This window comes from Malus sylvestris, chromosome 13 (assembly GCF_916048215.2).
Source record: "Malus sylvestris chromosome 13, drMalSylv7.2, whole genome shotgun sequence".
In the NCBI taxonomy this organism is placed as follows: domain Eukaryota; kingdom Viridiplantae; phylum Streptophyta; class Magnoliopsida; order Rosales; family Rosaceae; genus Malus; species Malus sylvestris.
This window is the reverse complement of record NC_062272.1, coordinates 18896836-18919031: the sequence shown is the minus strand read 5'-3', so window position 1 is coordinate 18919031 and position 22196 is coordinate 18896836. Positions and strand designations below refer to the sequence as shown.

Genomic DNA, 22196 nt, shown 5'->3' with positions numbered 1-22196 from the left:
GCTACAGGAGGCCAACCAAAGGTGGCTAAAAAAGGAGAAAGAGAAGTCTGAATCAAGGACACTCAAACAAACAAACAAAATCACAAACTCTGCTCAAAGCCAGATTTGCCTTCAAAACGAAGCTGTAGTCAGCCCAAGCCTTCATCCCTTTCAGGACAAACCCTTTCTAATAACTCTGCTACCCTGTTCAACGCCTGCTGTAGTATCGATTTTCTTTCTACAAACTCATTTCCCAACCCCTTTTCTAAGCCTTCAAACCTTCTGTTAAACCACAAAGATAAGAAGTTGCAAGACGATCAGCCTTGCCCGACAAGGTTAAACCTTGCCCGACCTTCTTTCTCTTTGTCTTTTCATTCATTAGCCTAGCAATATGTCGTATACTTCAAGTTGTATCCAAGTTATTTCTCGTAATATGGCTATTAAAAGACTCTCTCAGCGCTTGAATCCGATTTGAATATGTCTTCATAGTTCAAGCCAGATCTAAGTTCTAAGCCCTCGAGCATATGAGATTTGATCACCCTAAAAAGTCATTGGCCTCAAGGCATAAAAAAAGAACCTGATGTGGACTTAACCCATCCACGACAAGCTTTGATAAACAAGAAGTCCGAAGTTACTTGGGGCGCAAGTAATCGACCTGCCACTTAGTTTTATTTCTGTTATATTATGATGACCATATAACGTTCGAGTACGGGATGAATTCTGATGGGAAGCCTCAAGGCCTATTCAAGGCCCCACAAAGGCACCTATTTAGATTCATCCTATTTCTCGGGCAAGAACGTTCGAGTACGGGATAAATTCTGATGGGAAGCCTCAAGGCCTATTCAAGGCCCCACAAAGGCACCTATTTGGATTCATTCTGCTCTTTGAGCTCAGGTAATCAGAAGTATGATGGTTATAAGACCCATATAACCCACAAAGGCACCTATTTGGATTCATCCTATTTCTCGGGCAAGAACATTGAGTACAGAAAGGGTTCTGATGAGAAGCCTCAAGGCCTATTCAAGGCCCCACAAAGGCACCTATTTGGATTCATTCTGCTCTTTGAGCTCAGGTAATCAGATGTATGATGGTTATAAGACCCATATAACCCACAAAAGGAACCTTATGTGTTTGAGTACTAAGTTAGTTATTTATGAAAAGCCTCAAGGCCTACACCTAAGGCCCTACAAAGGCACCTGTTAATAACTAACATAGTCTCTCGAATATATATAATTAAAACTCAAACATCCGTTCTACATCTACCATGCTGAAGATGGTAGTGGCACGCCTGAGCAATTCAAAGTTAATCTTGATCGTGAGCCTCAAGGCCTACACCTAAGGCCTTACAAAGGCACCTTTCAAAGTTAACTTTGTCCTTCTCTTTCAGCCTGGCCCGACAAGCCTTACCCGACAGGCTTTGCCCGACAAGCCCGCCAGTAAAGCAGAAGCCCGACAGAAAGCATCAACCGGCGCCAACCTCTCGGGGAGCTGTGTGCTCGTCGGCCAGGAAGCATTCCCCATGGAAATTCCCGTCACGAACATAGTTTTGGCACACTCGGTGGGACTGCATTTGTGTGGATCTTGTATGTCCAAGAAAAGAAAAAAGGCCATAAGATTTGCAAAAAGAGTACGAAGAACGGTTCTTCTCAACATTTGCTACCAATGACAGAGCAATCAGGAAATCCTTCTTCCTCATTAGGACAGGTGGTTATAGAAAGCCCATCTTCATCCGGGAAGTCGGAAGGAAAAGGAACGAATGAGGAATTACAGGCTACTATGATACAAGTACTGAGAAGTATGGAAAAAATCTCTTTAGAGACCAAGGGGGAAGTCAGTAGACTGTGTACCTTAATAGGAAATTTACAAAGAAGGCTGGATCTGGAGTTTTCCACTCCAAAAGGCGCTCAAGGGAGTGGGATGAACCAGGTTACTATCAGAAGTGAGCCAGTCATTCCCCTATTTCCACTATTAGAAGAAGAAGCAGATAGGGGAAAGAAGAAAGCAGTTCTTGAAGGAAGTCAACCCGTGATAGAGCCAGTTCTAGGGAAAGAGTTTCCTAGCTTCCCGTTGTTAACATTTAATAACAGGAAGCAAAGCGAGCAGGAAAGGACAAAGTATGGGATGCCCATAACAACGGGATAGTCGAGCCAAAAAGAAAGCTCTGCGGTCCCAGACAAACCTCTTCCTTATAGGCCATCCCCATTGGCTCATAAGGGAGGGGGAACCAACTAGAGGAAGCCTGAATCAAAGAAAGAAGCATTCATAGGCAATGACCGAAGCCCGAAGGACGAGTCCGCCCTTCTCTTCCAGAATAATACAGCTACTCAATAACTAAGGGATGAGTTGGCCGAATTGAGGAGGGCAGTGGTTCAAAATGCTCAACCACGAGCTCGTCCATTATTCAGGATTACTTATCAAAAGCCTTATCCTGAATACATTGATGAACAGAATCCATTTCCTCTCAACTTCAAGATGCTCGCATTTCCAACATTCACGGGTGAAGACAGCAGTGTGTTATTTAGATATCACATTTTCAAGTTCTCTAATCATTGTGTGGCATATAAAGACAACCCGAACTACAAGTTAAGGTTGTTTGGAAATTCGTTGGCAGGGTTTGCATCCCAGTGGTATTCTCTATTAACCCCTAACTCTATTGCCAACTGGGGGCAAATGGATATGGCTTTCCATGAACAATTTTACAGAATAGAACCAGAAATGACTATTAATGATCTGGTTGAAGTCAAACAATACGAGCATGAGTCCATAGAAGACTTCATGATGAGGTTCAGGAAGACAAGGATGAGGTGCCAATTCCCTGTTAACCAAGCTCAGCTCATATCAATTGCTCAAATAGCTCTGAAATTACCTTTGAGGAAAAGATTTTATGATACACAATTTAATGAGCTACAGGAATTAGTCATTGATGCCACAAGATATGAGAAGCTATTGCTAGAAGAACAACAAGTGAAGCATACGTCCAAAACTCTTCCCTTCTACAAAAACAAAGCTACAATTCATCATGTGGAGGTAGGAGAAATTGGGCCAGAGCAGGAGGACGATCTTGATAGAGAGGAAATCGAGGTGTGTGCTGCTGAGATGACTACACCTTTCAAACCATTGACGGTAAAAGGATTAGTTCAGCCCATCAAGGACCAGAAGATTGTGATGAACGATGGAGGCTTTGTCCCGATGAAGCCTTCCAAATACCAGAGCTATTCGTTCGATCTGGCAAAAGCACCTGAGATTTATGAAGAACTGGTGTGGGCAAGGGTGATCGTGCCCGACAGTACGAAAAAGATGCCCAAACCAGAAGAGCTGAGGGGAAAGAAGTATTGCAAGTTACACTATACCTTCAACCATTCTATAACCAATTGTGTCCAGTTCAGAGACTGGGTACAAGACCTTATAGTGAAGGGAAAGTTGTTACTTGACAAGCCACAAGCTAGTATGATGGTGGATACCAATCCTTTCCCGAAAGCTCCTATCAACGCGATTCATCTGGTTTAGATGGAGGAGTCAGTGTCATCAGTTGGTACGATAAAAGGAAAAGATGGATCTCAGGTCGTCACCACACCCTCGCTCAAATACAGGAAAAGGTAGAAAAAGGGGCAAAGAGTTGCCCGAAGAAAGAAAAAAAGTTTAGACAAGGACCAGAAGCAAAGCAAGCAAGAGACAAAGTACATGTTCATTCCACTAAGAGAGGGGTTACAAGTGGTCCTAGTCTAATAATTTTACATCTTCACTCAAGGTGATTATTCGGGAGTGATATGTCTGCATGATTGTAAAAATCCTACTAGGTTCGGCTAGGACAGTGTGGCTGTTTGCAAGCTGAGATCTAGAATGCTCCAATTCCGAGTTTGTCTTCTTCACTTCTTCGATTTGATTTTCGAGGATGTCAAGAAGAGTTGCTTGCGTAGCCTTGAGAACAACCAATTGTTCCTCTAGGTTTTGGATTTCAGCGGTCACCACTCCAATTCTTTCTTTTGTTAATGAACCATCATTCATTAACTTGTCTACCTGAGCAGATGTACTTGATTCCTTCTTCTAGAAACATCTTACACGATTGGCTTGTCTTTCTGCTCTCTTATGTTGGTCCCAAAGAACCCTCAGATTTTCAAAGAAATAGAGGAATGAATCATGTTGGGTTTTTTACAGTTGGCCGACTTTGAAAAGCTCACTCGTAACCTTTTCCAGATCATAAAGGGCCTTAAGGCTAAATGAAGCGGAGAAATCCTTCCTTGCCCATTCTTGGAAAACTCACTTCTGCTCTGGAAAACCTGAAGGTGAAGAATGCTTCAAAGATTTCAGCCTTGTCTCGAGCTGCTTGAATTTTTCAAACAGTTCGGGCAACTTAGCAGTTTTTGAAGCTAGAGAAGTATGAGGGGGACTTCGTACTCCACTTTCCTCTAATGAAGTAACGCCTACTGATGGGGCATTTTTTAGCTTTCCGGCCTTCTCCATTCCAGGATGAACAATCTCGGCACTCCCAATATTTAAATGAGGTCGGGGGAGCTTTGGTTTACGAACCAAGCGAGAAGGAGAAGTTTCTTCAAGATCTTGCTGTAAAGATCAAAAGAAGATCAGATTGTTAAATATAAGTTTAAAATGAAGGGAAGTTTGGGGAGGAAGAAATATACCTGACTAAGCCTTGGAGTTTCACAAGGAAGAGTACCAATTCCTGGTTGAGGAGGAGACTCCCTACCACTGACGGGGGAAGAAGAAACTGCGCCTGAACCTTCACCAATACCCTGGAAGTGTCCAGGAAGGGCAGCAATGGTTAGTAAGCAGATGGTAAGAGAAGAACAGGAAGGAAATATCTCCTTACCAGAGTTCGACCCTGAGGAGATGAAGGAAGTTCATAAAGAGTAACTGTCGGGCAAGCAAACACCTGCAAAGTAGTTGCTTCTGAAGTCACAGGAATCTCAGGAACTATGGGTTCGTCACTTGTTCTTGTTACCACTGATGGATTTTGTATTGAAGAAGGCTGAGGAAGAGGTAAATAGAAGTTAATATCAAAACAATGTACGGGAAATCACTATAAGGATGGTTACTCACCAAATTACTGTCCTCATCCACGAAGTGCAACATTATCCCCGCGGATGGATCAAATTGAGAAGATGGAGTTGCCTCCAGGACAGAATGAGAAATCAAAGGAGAACCTTGACTAGGCAAGGGGGCAGATACCCTGACCTGGTTGAAGTCAGAAGAAAGAAAAGATCAAGCATTACCCCCAGAAATCATAAAGTTACCTAAGGTTTGAGAAAGGGAGTATACCTTCGAAGGATCAACCTGGGGGGGGGGGGAAGGTTTGTCTCTTGAGCAAGTGGTGAAGAAACCTCGGGCGGATAGAGCTTTTCGTTTCTTGCAGCCTGACTCAAGTAAACCATGCTCAAGGTTTTTTTTTATGAAAACAGGAAAGATTATGCAGACATACAAGTAGATTATACCTCGAGTTCTTTAAGGGTTAGGTTTCTCAATTCTTCAGCCTTTTTATACATTGCAGCTCATAAGGGTTCATCCTTGGAGCGATGGTTGGTTTCTTTGATGTTTGAGGTCCTGTGTTCAAACATAGGTAACTAGATAAAGAAGAAAGGTAGCGGCCTAACAAGAAGGAACACGACTCACTTGAAGATTTTTGCTTCTTTCTGCCCGCCTCAACAACTGGGGCAGGCGGGTCTGAAGACTTGATAGTTTCGACGGTTCTAGTTCTCTTACTCTTTCTAGTAGGGGTAGGAATTCGTCGTTTAGTCTTGGGTGGGGATGCAGGATCAGAATTTGAGTTCTCAATCATAACTGCTTTCTTTCGCTTAGACACTTGGATGGTGGCTTCAGGCGCTTCTTTTTCAGCTCCTGAATCTTCTGAAACGTCCCCACTTTCTCCAACTTCTCGCCTCTCAGCCTCTGCCGCAGCTCCATGAAGAACTGCTGCATCAGCTGAGTCATCCTCGGATTCAGTAGGTACTGATTCAACATCCACTTGGGCTGCAGGGTTAAGAAAGGAAAAAGTTAAAAAGGTTTAAGATAAGGATTATGGAATCAAGATAAGAAAATGATACCTATCAGAAGAACCCGATTCTTCTCTTGAATCATCTCCTTCCAATTTTCAAGTTCGCCCGAGCTAAGGTATGATTTAAGAGAAAGTTGACCGAACAGGCGATCATGAGTCTCCCTCAAGTCTCCTCCATATTTTTTGGTCCATTTGTCTTCCCACCAAGAAGAGAAGGGTGAAGTGCATTCAAAATTAAGGATGATGGACTTTCGGGCAGCTAACTCATGACTTCAAGACTACGTCGGGCAGCTCTAAAAGTCGTTTCAGAGAGAGATACTAAACGAAAAGAAGTGCTATAATGAACAGAGTCAAAAAACGGGATGGGGATGGTTTGCCTAAAACCTAATTGCCTGCTGCAAAAGTTAGGGTGATACACCTCCAACCCTCGATCGTATCGATTACCCCGGACTCCCCAAGCCATATCTCTTGATTGGATGAAACTAATAAATTTTTCCCTACAAGAAGATGTGGCATCTTCCCCAGGAGCATCTTGAAAGGCCTGATCGGAGAACCAAAGATATCTTCTCAAGACTGATGCACCTCATTCCAGGTCTGATCGAGTCCTACAAACCTTGAAGAAATAAAAGCAGGCAAAGGTGGAGTGATCAGTAGAAGCAGCGTCAGCTAGGATTCGTGCAGGGGCTACACCTTCCGGGAACTCTAAGTTGGCAGCCCGAAACTCTGGAAAATACCATGGGAGCCATGTTTGTATCATCCATATGGGTCCATTCAGGTTAGTCTCAAATGGATCACCTTGAGTTATTTCGAAAATAAGGTGGTAAAGATGAGAAAGAAGGAATGAACCTGTTGCCACATCATTGAAGTTATGAAGGGCCTCCACCAAGGGGATCCATTCAACCTTTACCCTTTTAGATTTGTTGGGGAAGATATGTTTGTTGAGCCAGTATAAAAGGAAATACATATGCTCTTGATCTCTATCAGCACTGGAAGAACCTTCTCCAAAGTTTTCTTTTACAAAAGGGATGAATCCCTTGAACGAGGTCCCGTAACTCTTAAAGGTTGCAAAGTTATATTCTAAGGAGAGGAAAGATGTGGATGAACCTAAGCTTTCAGCAATTAAGAGGAGAGCCTAGTCTTGAGTAACGTCTACTATCCTGCCCGACGGCCTTAGCCCGAAGACTTGAGCCATATCAAGAATAGTCGGAGACATGGGACCCATGCGAAAGTCAAAAGTATTGGTGCCCGAATTCCAGAAAAGAAGAGAGGAAGCAAGTAGTTCAGGCTTGGGAATAATGGTGGTTTTTTAGAGCATTATCAACTCATAAATGCCATTATTCATCCATTTCTTCTTAAATATTGGCTCTAGTTCATCAATCCATTGGGCCCAAGCCGGATCATTCATCAATGGAAAACCCCGGCGATATGACGACCACTTAGATGAGGAAATGCCTAACTTAGCCAAATAGGGATTTGGAGAAAACCAGTTATCCTTGGGCATATTATCCTCTATCACTGCAGGGACCCGAGAAATCCATGCAAAACCCAACGATTGTACTCCATGTACTTCAAAGAAAAGCTCAGAAAACAAACCTGCTCGAGGGCGATGCAGGCCGTTGAGTAAACGGCGCAAGGTGGCGATACCTTCGCCAGATTCATATGATAGGTGGATTTGGCTGGATCCTGAAGCCATTTGATGAAGTTTGGAAATGAAACGACAAGGAAGAAACGACTGAAGGGTTAGGAAGTTTTCGATTACGGAAATAAGAAGAATGCAGGAGATTCGGAAGTGATAGGATTAATCGAAGAAAGGCGGTGATTGCTTTTGAAAAGTGTGCAAATCCCGAGGATGAAAGACGTGGGTACTAATAGAGACCTATTCAATCAATATTGGCGCCTGGAATTCCAAGTCTGAATATTGATTGAAGGGGGCACTTTTGGGTTGAAACTTAAACTTTGGGCTTAGAAGGGAGTTGGCCCAAAAAGAGAAGGAAAAGCCCGAAGCTCAGCCCAGACCTAGAAAGCAGAAAGGGCCTTTCCCGACTAGGTGCAGATCATTTGCACCACTTGCTCACCTACCCAAGGGCCAAGTGGTATAGACCAGCCAGCTAATCAGCCCAAAAGTACTTTATGATGGCAGTACAAGTAAATAGCTGATGAGTCACTATCCTTCAAACTGCATTCGGGCTAGATTATTGCTACAGGAGGCCAAGCCAAGGTGGCTATAAAAGAAGAAAGAGAAGTCAGAATCAAGGACACTCAAACAAACAAACAAAAGCACAAACTCTGCTCAAAGCCAGATTTGCCTTCAAAATGAAGCTATAGTCAACCCAAGCCTTCATCCCTTTCGGGACAAACCCTTTGTAATCGTTCTGCTACCCTGTTCAACGCCTGCTGTAGTATCGATTTTCTTTATGCAAACTCATTTCCCAACCCTTTTTCTAAGCCTTCAAACCTTCTGTTAAACCACAAAGATAGGAAGTTGCAAGACGATCAGCCTTGCCCGACCTTTTTTGTCTTTGTCTTTTCATTCATTAGCCTAGCAATATGTTGTATACTTCAAGTTGTATCCAAGTTATTTCTAGTAATATGGCTATTAAAAAACTCTCTCAGCGCTTGAATCCGATTTGAATATGTCTTCACAGTTCAAGCCAGATCTAAGTTCTAAGCCCTCGGGCATATAAGATTTGATCACCCTAAAAAGTCCTTGGCCTCAAGGCATAAAAAAGAACCTGATGTGGACTTAACCCATCCACGACAAGCTTTGATAAACAAGAAGTCCGAAGTTACTTGGGGCGTAAGTAATCGACCTGCCACTTAGTTTTATTTCTGTTATATTATGATGACCATATAACGTTCGAGTACGGGATGAATTCTGATGGGAAGCCTCAAGGCCTATTCAAGGCCCCACAAAGGCATCTATTTGGATTCATCCTATTTCTCGGGCAAGAACGTTCGAGTACAGGATAAATTCTGATGGGAAGCCTCAAGGCCTATTCAAGGCCTATTCAAGGCCCCACAAAGACACCTATTTGGATTCATTCTGCTCTTTGAGCTCAGGTAATCAGAAGTATGATGGTTATAAGACCCATATAACCCACAAAGGCACCTATTTGGATTCATCCTATTTCTCGGGCAAGAATATTCGAGTACGGGATAAATTCTGATGGGAAGCCTCAAGGCCTATTCAAGGCCCCACAAAGGCATCTATTTGGATTCATCCTATTTCTCGGGCAAGAACGTTCGAGTACAGGATAAATTCTGATGGGAAGCCTCAAGGCCTATTCAAGGCCCCACAAAGGCACCTATTTGGATTCATTCTGCTCTTTGAGCTCAGGTAATCAGAAGTATGATGGTTATAAGACCCATATAACCCACAAAGGCACCTATTTGGATTCATCCTATTTCTCGGGCAAGAATATTCGAGTACGGGATAAATTCTGATGGGAAGCCTCAAGGCCTATTCAAGGCCCCACAAAGGCACCTATTTGGATTCATCCTATTTCTCGGGCAAGAACATTGAGTACAAAAGGGGTTCTGATGGGAAGCCTCAAGGCCTATTCAATGCCCCACAAAGGCACATATTTGGATTCATCATATTTCTCGGGCAAGAACATTGAGTACAAAAGGGGTTCTGATGGGAAGCCTTGAGGCCTATTCAAGGCCCCACAAAGGCACCTATTTGGATTCATTCTGCTCTTTGAGCTCAGGTAATCAGAAGTATGATGGTTATAAGACCCATATAACCTACAAAAGGAACCTTATGTGTTTGAGTACTAAGTTAGTTATTTATGGGAAGCCTCAAGGCCTACACCTAAGGCCCCACAAAGGCACCTGTTAATAACTAACATAGTCTCTCGAATATATATAATTAAAACTCAAACATCCGTTCTACATCTACCATGCTGAAGATGGTAGTGGCACGCCTGAGCAATTCAAAGTTAATCTTGATCGTGAGCCTCAAGGCCTACACCAAAGGCTTCACAAAGGCACCTTTCAAAGTTAACTATGTCCTTCTCTTTCAGCCTGGCCCGACAAGCCTTACCCGACAGGCTTTGCCCGACAAGCCCGCCAGTAAAGCAGAAGCCCGACAGAAAGCATCAACCGGCACCAACCTCTCGGGGAGCTATGTGTTCGTCGGCCAGGAAGCATTCCCCACGGAAATTCCCGTCACGAACACGTCCTCCTTCTAATGGGGTTTGTGAGTAGTATGGTCAACCTGGTCACTCGAAGGCTTGCTGTTTAGAAATTATGGGCTTTCCAAAGTGGTGGGATCATAGTAGGGATCCACAAAAACAAAATTCCAATCATAAATCAATTGTCGTTGCTGGTGTTGCTGAAGAATCCCAAGAACAATCAAGCATATGTTTTAGTAACTACAACATGAAATGTCGGGAATGGTTCTAAAGATTTTGCATTTGTTTCGAGTAGTACTTGGATAATTGATTATGGAGCCACATGTCATATGACATGTGATTATAGACAGGTTCACCTATTAGAACCATCTACTAAAACCATTGTGTCGGTTGCAAATGGGACTCCCACTCCTGTTACTGCCTACTGATGAGGGTTCCATTACTCTCGTTGATACCCTCAATTTGCAGCTTGGACTATGACCTCGTAGCCCTATCTCTCAATCACAATTTGCTATCTATTGCTCAAATAATCCTTGCCTTATATTGTATTGTGATTGTTTGTTGTGTTTAAGGATATTCAGACTCACAAGACGATTGGGCATGCAGTTAGGTGTGGGTAGCTGTATTACCTGGACTAGTGTTGAACACTTAAAGATGGTTGACTCAAGCTCTGTCTGTAGATGAATCCAAGGGGAAGAAGAGACAATCAGAGATTTGGCTATTGCATCATCATCTGGGGCATGTTTCATTTGGATATTTGAAGAAGTTGTTTCCAAGTTTATTTTCAAAATTTGATATTTCTAGTTTCTATTGTAGGATTTGTGAACTGGTGAGAAGCCACCGTACTTCTTATCCATCAAGTTTGAATAAAAGTTATGTTTCATTCATGATTATTCATTCAGATGTTTGGGGTTCTTTTAAATGTACCACTTTGGGAGGGTTTGTTACATCTATTGATGACTATACCCACATGACTTGGGTTTGTCTTGCGAGAACCAAAGGTGAAGTGTATGAGTTGTTTTACAAATTCCACAAGATGGCCATGAATCAATACAATGCACAAGTTAAAGTGCTCCAAAGTGATAATGGGGGCAAATACATGGGTGCCGAATTGGAAGAAATATTTAATAGCTAATTGTGGAATTGTTGATCAAACCACTTGTCCCTCAACATTTCAAAAAAAAACCGTCATCTCCTTGAGGTAGTTCGGGCTTCTGTATTGGAAAGTCATGCGCCACTCACGTATTGGGGCGAAGCTCTTTCCACTATACACTTTTAATCAGTAGAGTTCCCTCGACTACTCTGAATTTTCGGACTCCTCTACAAGCACTGATGGACCATGTTCAAGCGCCAGCAACAACCAATCCCTCCATATGTGTTTGGTTGTACGGAGTTTGTTCATCTCAATCCACATAGCTTAAATATTGTGCTCTCCAATTTGCCTTCATTGGTTATGCCGCGAGTCAGAAAGGCTATGGGTGTTATCATCCACCGACTTAGATAATGTATGTTACCATGAATGATGTATTTCATAAATTGATATGTATTTAACCCCCCCCCCCTCCCCCTCTCTGCGAGGGAGATTAACAAATTTCCTATTTTGAAGGTGACATTTGCAAACCCCTATCACATTTTATTATTCATTCCTTATGAACTTGGACTTAACCGCTTGAGATTAATAGAAGTCCCCCATCTAAACATACCGTAACAGTTAATTCATTATACAATTCTCCCGGGCATATTTTTTTTTTATATTTGTACATACACTTTGCAGAATTTTTCAAAACTGCTAAGAACAGCTATATGCTTTCTTTTCTTTTCTTTTCTTTTTTTTATGAAACAGCTACATTCCTTCTGCATATTAGAGAATGGTGAGACTTAAGTTACACCCTGCATATTATTATTAAGTGATTACAGCGATGAAAAGAAATGTGTAGTTTCCAAGTCCCATATTATTAGGAGATTAAAGGTAGACACCTTTCATATTAATTGTTTTAAGGGGACTAAATTGTAATCCGCATATGAGATGCTTTTTAGATCAAAGTTGATTCTCGAGTTAAATAGAGTTTTATGAATTATACAAAATACAAAATGAAAAGTACATTCATTTGTGCTGATAACATTATAACATGCATATATTAGTGTAACCCTAACATGATGAATATCTGAATGTCCAGAATAAAAAATCTAATTAATCACACGTTGGAAAGGAGCAGAATAGCTTGTTTACCTACAAATATATTAGCGTGTTTTTACATGTCTTGCTTAGCTTGGGTCTGCGATTAATGAGCAAATTAAGGAGCCGATTAGGTTGTTCACTTACATTTGTATGCACCACTTTCTACAGAATTATTTTCAAATGTACTCTTGCTAATGAGTCATGTCAGTTATATAATTGTGCATCGCACAATATCATGGACAGAAAGAGGCAAATTTATTTATAGAAGAGAATCGATACAACGAGGAAGGGACAAACAACCCTAGCCGTAAGTAGATGATATACTTTGGTACGTAGAAAATCACCATATCTTGAAAGGCTTACCGACTTATTTTATTATTCATTGACAAGTAAATGCATGCAAAAGTTGATGATCAGAATCTACTTATATCAACCAAAAAGATAAGAAGCATCATATTGACGTGATGTGGGTAACTGCTTATTAAGATAGAGATAATAATCAATCTCATTATTTTTGGTTCTTCTTTTGGTGATCACAATCAAGCAGTTCCTCTAGCAACTTATCATCCAAATACTCTAACACAAGAACTTCATTTTGCTCACCACCAGCTCGCCCCTGCATAGTCCCAGGCATTGCAGACGAAGAAGATAAAAAATTAGCCGATGCCGATGAAGAACCGCCACTTGCCGAAGGGTACTCATTAGGAAAGTTCAAAATGGCTAAGCCACCCCTCATGGCATAAGCCGCTCTGTCATATGCTCTAGCTGCCTCTTCAGCTGTGCTAAAAGTCCCAAGCCAAACACGAGCGCTGTGCCTATTTGTGTCACGAATCTCCGCTGCATACTTGCCCCATGGCCGCCTCCGCACACCCCGGTATCGAATTTCTCTGGCTTCCTTCTCTTCCATGTCCTTACCTTTGGAGTTCATATATGTGTAGGTTGCATGGTCAGACTAAGGATTGTGGAATCAGCATTTATACGAGTTAAAAAGAACATCTAGGATGTGGTGCTAAAAACTCATGCGGGGCCCAATTTGTCCACGTGTCAAAAATATGGCTGAGAAATTGTTCCCGCGTGACCATACGTATTGTATATACCCATGAATCCAATGTATCCGGATGGTCAAGGTGTGATGGCTATGGAGTCCAGAAGCCCTTTTTGGTCTTCTCCTACTTTTGGCTTTGCTTGTGGATGTTTGATTCGCAAAGGGCAAAAAGGCAAAAGGGCAAAGGGCAAGGGGCAAATCTAGCTCTGTAAGTTTAACCCATGAAGAACAAAATTATAGTTTGGGTTTTTTTAGCTAGAACTCGATTTTAATCTTACATTACTCCATGTAACTTAAAAGTCGTTATTTTATTTTTTGAAACTCAAGGTTCGTTTCACTTTGCCTCTGAAATTCAATTTTGATTCCATTTTGCTCCCAGAAACTTAAAAATCGTCTTTATAAAACTCAAAATTCACTTCACTCTTCAATTTCTTTTAAACTGAATAATCTCTTGAATGTTAACGCATAATAAAGATTTATAATCAACTTTATTGGACATAATCTTATTGGGTGTTGGGTCTCACATATGTTTAAGGAAGTGGCCTATAAGTTTTAGGGCGAAGAGAGAGTCCACAAGTCAAAATGGAACAAATTTTGAGTTTCAAAAAGTAAAGTTATGACTGTTGAGTTACATTAGGCAAATAAAATTAAAATAAAGTTTCACGGACACAACTAAAAATAAGCCTTGTAGTTTGTAAAGCCTATACGGTATCTGATTGTCACACGTATGAAACATTTAGCACACGTGTGAGTGGGGTCATGATGAGCTATACGGCTTGGGTGCCATTTGGGTATCACTGCATCACGTTCCACCACTAAAAGGCATTAAAGATAAGTTTTGGAAAGAATATGTACGGTCAGACTATAGCTACAGAGATGTTCTCTTACGTGTAAGTAGAAGCCGCAAGTTTATAACAACGGCTTCTCTGAGCATTACGACTCTCCCAGTCGGACTGCGTATCAATTGTGCTCAGGTAGAAGGAGATTCACAGGTTTTTGATCATATATTCATGCGCTTGGATGAACTCACCCTTTGGCGGAGCGGTGTTCAATCCAACATCCAAACATGAGATATTTTTATTCTCACAACCACTCGACGTCTAGGCTGAGGCTCATGAGACTAGGGGCAATATTTGGACCTAGATTTGTCATCCCTCGTTTAAGGCCCCGTTTGGGATTGAGGTGATTTTAAAAAAAGCCACTGTGAAAAAAAACTGATGGTCATTTTTGTGTTTGGTAAACTGAAAAAAAAGGGCTTATTTTGGAAGCTGCTGTGAGAATAAGCTGAAAATCAAAGGAAAAGCTGAAGCTGCTATTTGCTGCTTTGAAAAAAAGCCAGTTTTTTCAAAGCACATGGAGCTACAGTGCTCCTTTAATGAAAAGACACACTATCATCCTGCTTTTTTTCCAAAAGCACTTTCACAAAAAAGTTTACCAAACACTCTACTGGCTTTATTTCACAGCCGCTTATTCTCACAGCACAGCCGCTTATTCTCACAGCAGCTTTTTTTCAAAGCACAGCAATACCAAACCAGCCCTAAGTCGAGTGAGGGCATGTTCAAGTCGAGATTGTCCAAGTTAGAATATGATTGTGTTTCCTAGTATTTCAATTGGAATTGTGTTTCCTAGTATTTCAATTGGGATTCCAGATTTGTTGGGAGACTTATTTTATGTAGGCCTCAGATTTCTAGGTTTATTTACATGTTGATTTTGGAGCCCTTAAAGGGGACAACGTTTTTGTCTTAGAGAATTCAGCTGAGGAACTTTTGGTGATTTTCGACTTTACTACAACTGTGTTTTCTAATTTTTCTACTTAATAATATTTTGATTTTCAATTATGATTATGGATAACTAATTTTTTTTTACTAGGGTGAGGCCATGAGCCGTAGCATGAATAAGTAGTTCATTGTCAATGTACTTATGAAATTATGCATGCTTCCTTTGAATTATTAATCACTATGTTTAAACTATCTACATGTCTTAATGTATAGCTACCATTAGGATATTTATGGTTGGTTTGGTATTATTGTGCTTTGAAAAAAAAATGTTTCTGCTGTGCTGTGAGAATAAGCAGAAATAAAGCAGCAGAGTGTTTGGTAAACTTTTTTGTAAAAGTGTTTTTGAAAAAAAAAAGCAATATTATAGTGTTTGGTAAACTTTTATGTAAAATAGATATGAAAAAAGCCGGTTTTTCAAAGCTGGGTTTTGCAACTTCTTGTTTTTGGCTTTTTTTCACCCAAAACTATGAAAAAAAAGCTGAAGTTGAATGTTTACCAAACACAAAAACAACTCCCAGCTTTTTTTTATACCAGCTTTTTTTAGAATCACCTCAGTACCAAACCAGACCATAAACAATTAATTTGATGCAATTTCTGATGGAATATCACCTTGAAACTGAGAAAGGCTTATTACTTAAAATTCACAATTTCAAATCTTTTCAAATTCTTGTGTTGAATAGTTAATTAAGAGTTGGTTTTAAATACAAATTATTCATATTAATCTTTGTCAAGAACGACCTTACTTGAACCGTTTATACTACAATAACTTTTTTTTCTTGCAAGTAATTTTTAAGTGTTTTTAACCCTTTTTTGTAGGTAGTAAAAACCACATCACTTGCCCTTCACAAGAACATATGAATTCACCCATCCCGTCACAAGACCCATAGTCAAAGATTAATTACGCCTTTCAAGTCCTTGCACATAATACGAAAGACAGAGAGCCTACAATCGAGACACGTTCTTTTTTCAATCACAGTCATTTTGAAAAAGTTAGACAAAGCCCAAATCACTTTTTACTCGATCGGCCCCCAAGCTGCGAGTTGGCACGCCCACAACACGAACTAGAAGCGGCCAAGAGATCTTCAAATCCTCAATTCGTGGCCAAGACGGATTTTGAGACCAACAACAGTCCTTTTCAATGGTAAGGCATAACTTCTTTGGAAAATTAAGTCTACTATTGAAGACATCATTTACCTCAAGAGCAAATTTTCACAAATATCATTCACACAAATCTTTTGGACAGCCAACAAGACAATGAATGCATGGACTGGATTGAACATGACTATATGTTTATAAAGATCCCTAGAAGAAAATCGCCGTAATTTCAGCTTGTTAAAAAAATGTTTATTGTGCTACTTCTCCTTGCGTATTTTTAAGAAAATGGCATTGACTATTTGTAGTGTGCGAATTAGTATTAGATTGCATTCAACTCAAAATCAATTAAAAATAATCGTTGAGACAAATGTAAGCATTTAAATGTACGGCATAGACTTTTAAAATTTCTTTTAGATTCTAATTAAGAGTGTAGAGAAATAAAATCCTGCAGTACGAAAGTGGTGAAGTCACCTAATCGATCGTGGTGAAGTCAGCAATGGATTTGGCGGATCATCCACGTCACGATAGGATTTTGGAAGCACATTTACGAGAGTTGATCCAGCTTAGAAGCATTCGGAGTTTGAATCAATAAAATTTAGGGAACTTTAACGAAAAGCTCCCGGTACTGTTCACTTTAACGAAAAACCATATTTTTACACTGAAAAGTCAATCATGATACTATTCACTTTACCCTTTATTTTGTCCTTATCATTAAAACACAAAGTTTTCAAGCCATTTTCATTAGTTTTCCTTAAAATTTAATGCTACTTACGAAACTGTTGTTGAATGCACATGAAAATCGTTTCCTGCATAAGCATTGTCAAACGAACTTTTATTAAGACCCTACGTTCTCCTCTCTTTCTTTATGCTACCCTACATTCTTCTTATTATCTTCTGTTGTAAAAGTTATATATTGTTATTGTAAACACAGAAATTCCTGAAACAAACGAGACAAGAACACGTGTACAAAATAATATTTTGTATTAATGATTTTAGGGTTACAATCTCTCTCAAATTTGATCCTCTGATTTGATCTCCGTAAGGTGTTGATTTGTGGATGTGTGATTGATCCAAGGGCCGTCAAGACTTGATCTTGGATGAACGGTTGAAAGTTTTCTTCAAAAGCCGTTGGGGCTTAATCTTGAAGGTTGAGGGAAGTTTCTTCAAGGGCCTTTGGGCTTGATCTTAAAGGTTGATGGATGAATGGATCTTCAAGGCTTTTGGGCTTGATCTCGAAGAACTGTTGATGAACGGATCTTCAAGGGCCTTTGGGGCTTGATCTTGAATTGGTCAACATTTATTTTACCGAAATTTCGATGTCTACAAATGCCCCCACTTCAAGGCGCATTGTATACATGTGCTTGTCGCGTGTAGGAGATGCGTTTTGAAGTCCCTTAATGTAGATGTCGATCCAAGGGCCATCGAGGCTTGATCTTGAATTGGGCTGGAGATTTCTTCAAGGGCCAGTGAGGCTTGTTCTTGAACTTTATTTGAAATTTCTTCAAGGGTCGTCGAGGCTTAATCTTGAAGGTTGAAATTGGACCACAAGGAGCTTCACATGGTAGATGATCTTTGGCTTTGGTAGTGGATGAATCGGCACATATTTTGTTGCGCTTGTTGACTTTACACAGCTTTGATCTTGAACTGGGTTAGAAGATTTTCTAGTTTCTTCCAATTGTTGACTTTCCACAGGCTTATTCTTGAACTAGGTTGGAGGATTTTCTGGCTTCCTCCGATTGTTGACTTTCCACAACTTATTCTTGAACTGGGTTGGAGGATTTTCTAGTTTCCTCCGAAGGTCTAAACTTACTTTTTTTTATGTGGAGCTGGATTTGATTCAAGGGTGATGGACACTTGATTTTGAATTGTACTTGTGATTTCTTCAAGGGTCGTCGAGGCTTGATCTTGAATTGGGCTGAAAGCTTCTTCAAGGGCCGTTGAGGCTTGTTCTTGAACTTTGTTTGAAATTTCTTCAAGGGCCATCGAGGCTTGATCTTGAAGGTTGAAATTGGACCACAAGGAGCTTCATGTGGTAGATGATCTTTGGCTTTGGTAATGGATGAATCGGCGCATATTTTGTTGCTCTTGTTGTCTTTCCACAGCTTTGATCTTGAACTGGGTTGAAGGATTTTCTGGATTCCTCCAATTGTTTACTTTCCACAGCTTATTCTTGAACTCGATTGGAGGATTTTCTGGTTTCCTCCAATTGTTGACTTTCCACAGCTTATTCTTGAACTGGGCTTGATTCAAGGGTGGTAGACACTTGATCTTGAATCGGACTTGTGATTTCCTCAAGGACCGTCGAGGCTTGATCTTAAATTTGGCTGGAAGCTTCTTCAAGGGCCGTTGAGGCTTGATTCTTGAAGGTTGACTCGAACACATGGCAAGCAGGCACGAGGTGAAGGTGACGACTTGTTGCTTTGTTCAATCTTTCTAATTCACACCTAAGCAGTTTGGTCAACGGTATGATCTTCAAGATTGATGGGCTCTTCTACCAGTTGGTGACTTAATCTTTAAGGATTTGATTCAAGGATGGTGAATCGGCGCGTGCAGCCCACAACGCCTAGCAAGTCGACCCAAGAATTGAGGGTCAAAACGAGTCCACTACCCAGAATGATTGCAACCCTGATGATATGAGATACTTTTGATTTTGAAGAAGTAGCGGATGAATTGGCACGTGCTTTGTTGTACTTGTCTCCACATGCTTCAATGTATCATTTTCCCTTGCCTTATCTGTTCTTCAGGCAGATGTGGTATCTTCTCTGGAAGCATAAGATGTTGAGATAATGGCTACTTCGAGAGTAATGCTAGGTAAGCAATCAGGGAAGAGTTCTAGGCAGTCGGTTCCTAACTGGGAGTTTGACTTTCAAGTTCTGACTGATGGCTCTCCTTCTTCTTGTCTTGCAAGTAAGAACAAGGACATAGAGAAAGCATGATATGAAATACTCTTGCTTTCGAAGAAGTGGTGGCAATTTTGACAGCTTTGTACAGTGAGGCTTTACTCTTCGGTGATGGTGCCGTCAATATGTTGTTGAATCTTCTCAAGCTCTCTGATTCAACTCAGACTCTTTCTGCTGGGTTGGTTGATTGTGCAGGGAAAGGGCGACTTATTCTTGAAGGAAATCAGCACGTTGTCTCCACATGCTTCAAGGTATCATTTTCACTTGCCTTATCTGTTCTCTAGGCAAATGTGGCATCTTCTTCTGAAGTACATCAGCAGCTGAAGAGGAGTACTCGAGAGCAATGCCAGGTAAGCAACTAGGCAAGGGTTCCAGGTAGTCGGTTCCTTACCCGGAGTTTGAGTGGAGGTTTCGACATATTGCTTTCTTTATCCTTGTCTTTGTAGGTAAGAACAAGGACAAAGGAAATGATAGGAAGAAAGCATGATATGAGATACTCTTGCTTTCTACCCTAGTGATATGAGATACTTTTGCTTTGGTGTCATTTGTTTGCAAGGGTATTTCCGAAAAGGAAGAAACTTGAGTATTTCGAGAGGCTCTACTGGGAGTGCACTCTTGGAAGTGAGGAAGGGTTGGGCATTTTTTTGCAGGTCTGCCCTGCTATGGAGGATGAAGGTCGTCATATATAGGAATTTCCCAATAGCCAGTAGTGACACTATTCCTTTACTCTTGTCGGCAACCGTTGGGTAATTGAAACAGTAAGATTCACGCGTTTTCAACTTTGTCAGAAATCTTTGACAAAGTTGCGCGTGATCTCCGCAAAGTTGAGGTTGCGTGTGAAGGATGGCGACAAATCCTGAAAAGCCGGTCTTTTTGAAATTCGAAGAATGGTGCCTCTTCGATCTTTGAACCGGTGGCCTTGTTGCCTCTTCGATTTCTGAACAAACGGCCCGACTTTTGAAATTCGGGTAGAGGTGCCTCTTTGGTTTCTGAACGCCCACATTGCCTCTTCGATTTTTGAACGACCACATTGCCTCTTCTTTTTATAGAGGCATGAATCGTGTTCAAAAACACATTTAGAGAGTTGTTACCTGTTAGGAATTTCCCTCATTTTGTATTTTCTAAGAATTCGACTTACACGACCTCTTCTTCTTTCATCATTTTTGCAAATGACTTGCCCATCTGATCGTCGTCTTGATTTGAATGTTGGGGAAGATGTTGATATGTCCTCTCCAGACAACATATGGCGCCTGTCCTTCTTATCCGCCACCAGTCCTCTTACAGTTGGGGACTCTATGATGAAGAATGACATAACCACTATGGTGGGAGCTAGAAATCTTCTCACCCCTAAGGACAATAGAATTCTTTCCAAACGGTCTGATGAGCTGGCTGTTCAGGACTCTCTGGCTTTCAGTGTTCAGTGTGTGCGCTCTGTATCAAATATGGGCCAACGCCTTCTTGCTCGAACTCATCAAGTCGAGTCACTAATGGCTGAGGTGGCGAGTCTTAAGCAAGAGATTAGAGGGCTTAAGCATGAAAACAGAGAATTGCACATGCTTGCCAATAGTTACTCAACGAGCATGAAAAGAAAGCTCGACCAGCTGCAGGAATCTGAAGGTCGGATTCAGAGTGACCATCGGACGTTTGTGGCTTTACTCCAAAGGCATCTACTGCCTTTGTCCTCCGGAGCTCTACCAAGTGTTGAGGCTCCAAACAATCAACCTCTGGCGCCTCTTCTTCCTGGAGTTCCGCTGAGTGATGAGGCGCCATCTGATCAATGAAGGCTCCCTTATATTTGTTGCTTGCACATTTGTAAATTCTTTTGTTTGCATGTAGAATGCAATTTTATGTAATCTTTCCAGAGAAATAAATAAAATGGACTTTATTTCTCTCAATGCATTTTTTTTTCCTTTTTGTTTTCTTTGTTTTTTTTTTTTTTTGGTTTTTTTTTTTCTTTCTTTCTCCCGTCTCTTCCCTTCACCAAAAGACAATTCATTTTTTTTTTTATTCCAACCATCTTCTACTTTTGTGTAAGACATCCCTATTTCCATTATTGTCGTGTGTTGCCTTCAACCAAAGGCAAATCTTTGACAACTTGCACACACATACCACATCAAAAATTTATACTTTCTTATTTGCTTTCAGTGCCACTACCTTTCTTTACAATTTTTTTTTTTTGCACATGGTGCCCATGCACCACTTTGCTCCACCATCCCTTTTTTTATTATATATTTTTTTGTATAAATTTTGATGATGGGTGAGGAATTTGCAGGGAAGGACAAAGACGGACGGAGAGCTGCAGTCGAGGCTTCATGACTAGCTAGTCGTTTGACGGCGGTTATTGAAGTTCTTCGCCATTGTTGTTTGCCACGGACAGAGAGCTACAGTCGAGGCTTCATGACGGGCTAGTCGTTTGACGGCGGTTATTGAAGTTCTTCGCCGTTGTTGTTTGCCACTGCCATTACACAACCATTGCACCACCATCGCATTCTTGTTGCCTTGCACCGCCGCCATTGCACAGCCACTGCATTTTTTTGCTGCCTTGCAAAGGAAAAGACGGGCGGGGAGCTATAGGAGGCAAGAGATAGAGGAGATGTGGACAGATGGTGCCAACGCTTATGAGCATCGGGGGAAATGCGTTGAGGGTCGAAGAAGGAGGTGAAGAGACGGAGGAAGAAGCTCCACCACTAACACCACCGAGCACAACCACTGAGCACAGCCACAGACTCCGCCTCCTTCGTTCGATCAACGAATTCAATCACCACACCTGCAATGTATCTTTTCACAAGAGGACGGAAGACAGGGTCATCTAGAAGAGCCTTGTTAGTTTGAAGCATCAGAAGACCCTCACGATCTCCATCATCAAATTGTCACCGTGCTCCGACCTCTATAAATCCATAAGCTTCTTAATCAAAACCCTAATCTAGCATCGCATTAACAGCCCCTATTTCTGCCTGAAGTACCTAATTTCGATAATGCAGATCATCGCCATTACTCGTATTTTCACATCTTCTGAATTCATAAAGCTTGTGATCTTGGGTATTTCTCTGTTGACCTCACTATTCACCACTGGAAAT

The 22196-nt window shown here is 41.2% G+C and overlaps 1 protein-coding gene and 1 long non-coding RNA gene across 2 annotated transcripts; one reads left to right on the top strand and one right to left on the bottom strand.

Moving 5' to 3' along the window:
• Positions 1–12539: 12539 nt before the first annotated feature.
• LOC126596259 (ethylene-responsive transcription factor ERF095-like) lies at positions 12540–13249 on the bottom strand. Its single transcript, XM_050262782.1, has one exon. It carries the CDS (start codon positions 13227–13229, stop codon positions 12810–12812), a length of 420 nt encoding a protein of 139 aa, XP_050118739.1. The 5' UTR covers positions 13230–13249; the 3' UTR covers positions 12540–12809.
• A 920-nt stretch (positions 13250–14169) lies between these two features.
• On the top strand, positions 14170–15184 carry LOC126596260 (uncharacterized). The gene is made up of 2 exons (XR_007613931.1): positions 14170–14503; positions 14882–15184. It is a non-coding gene; the product is annotated as an uncharacterized LOC126596260 (long non-coding RNA).
• The last annotated feature ends 7012 nt before the right edge of the window (positions 15185–22196 follow it).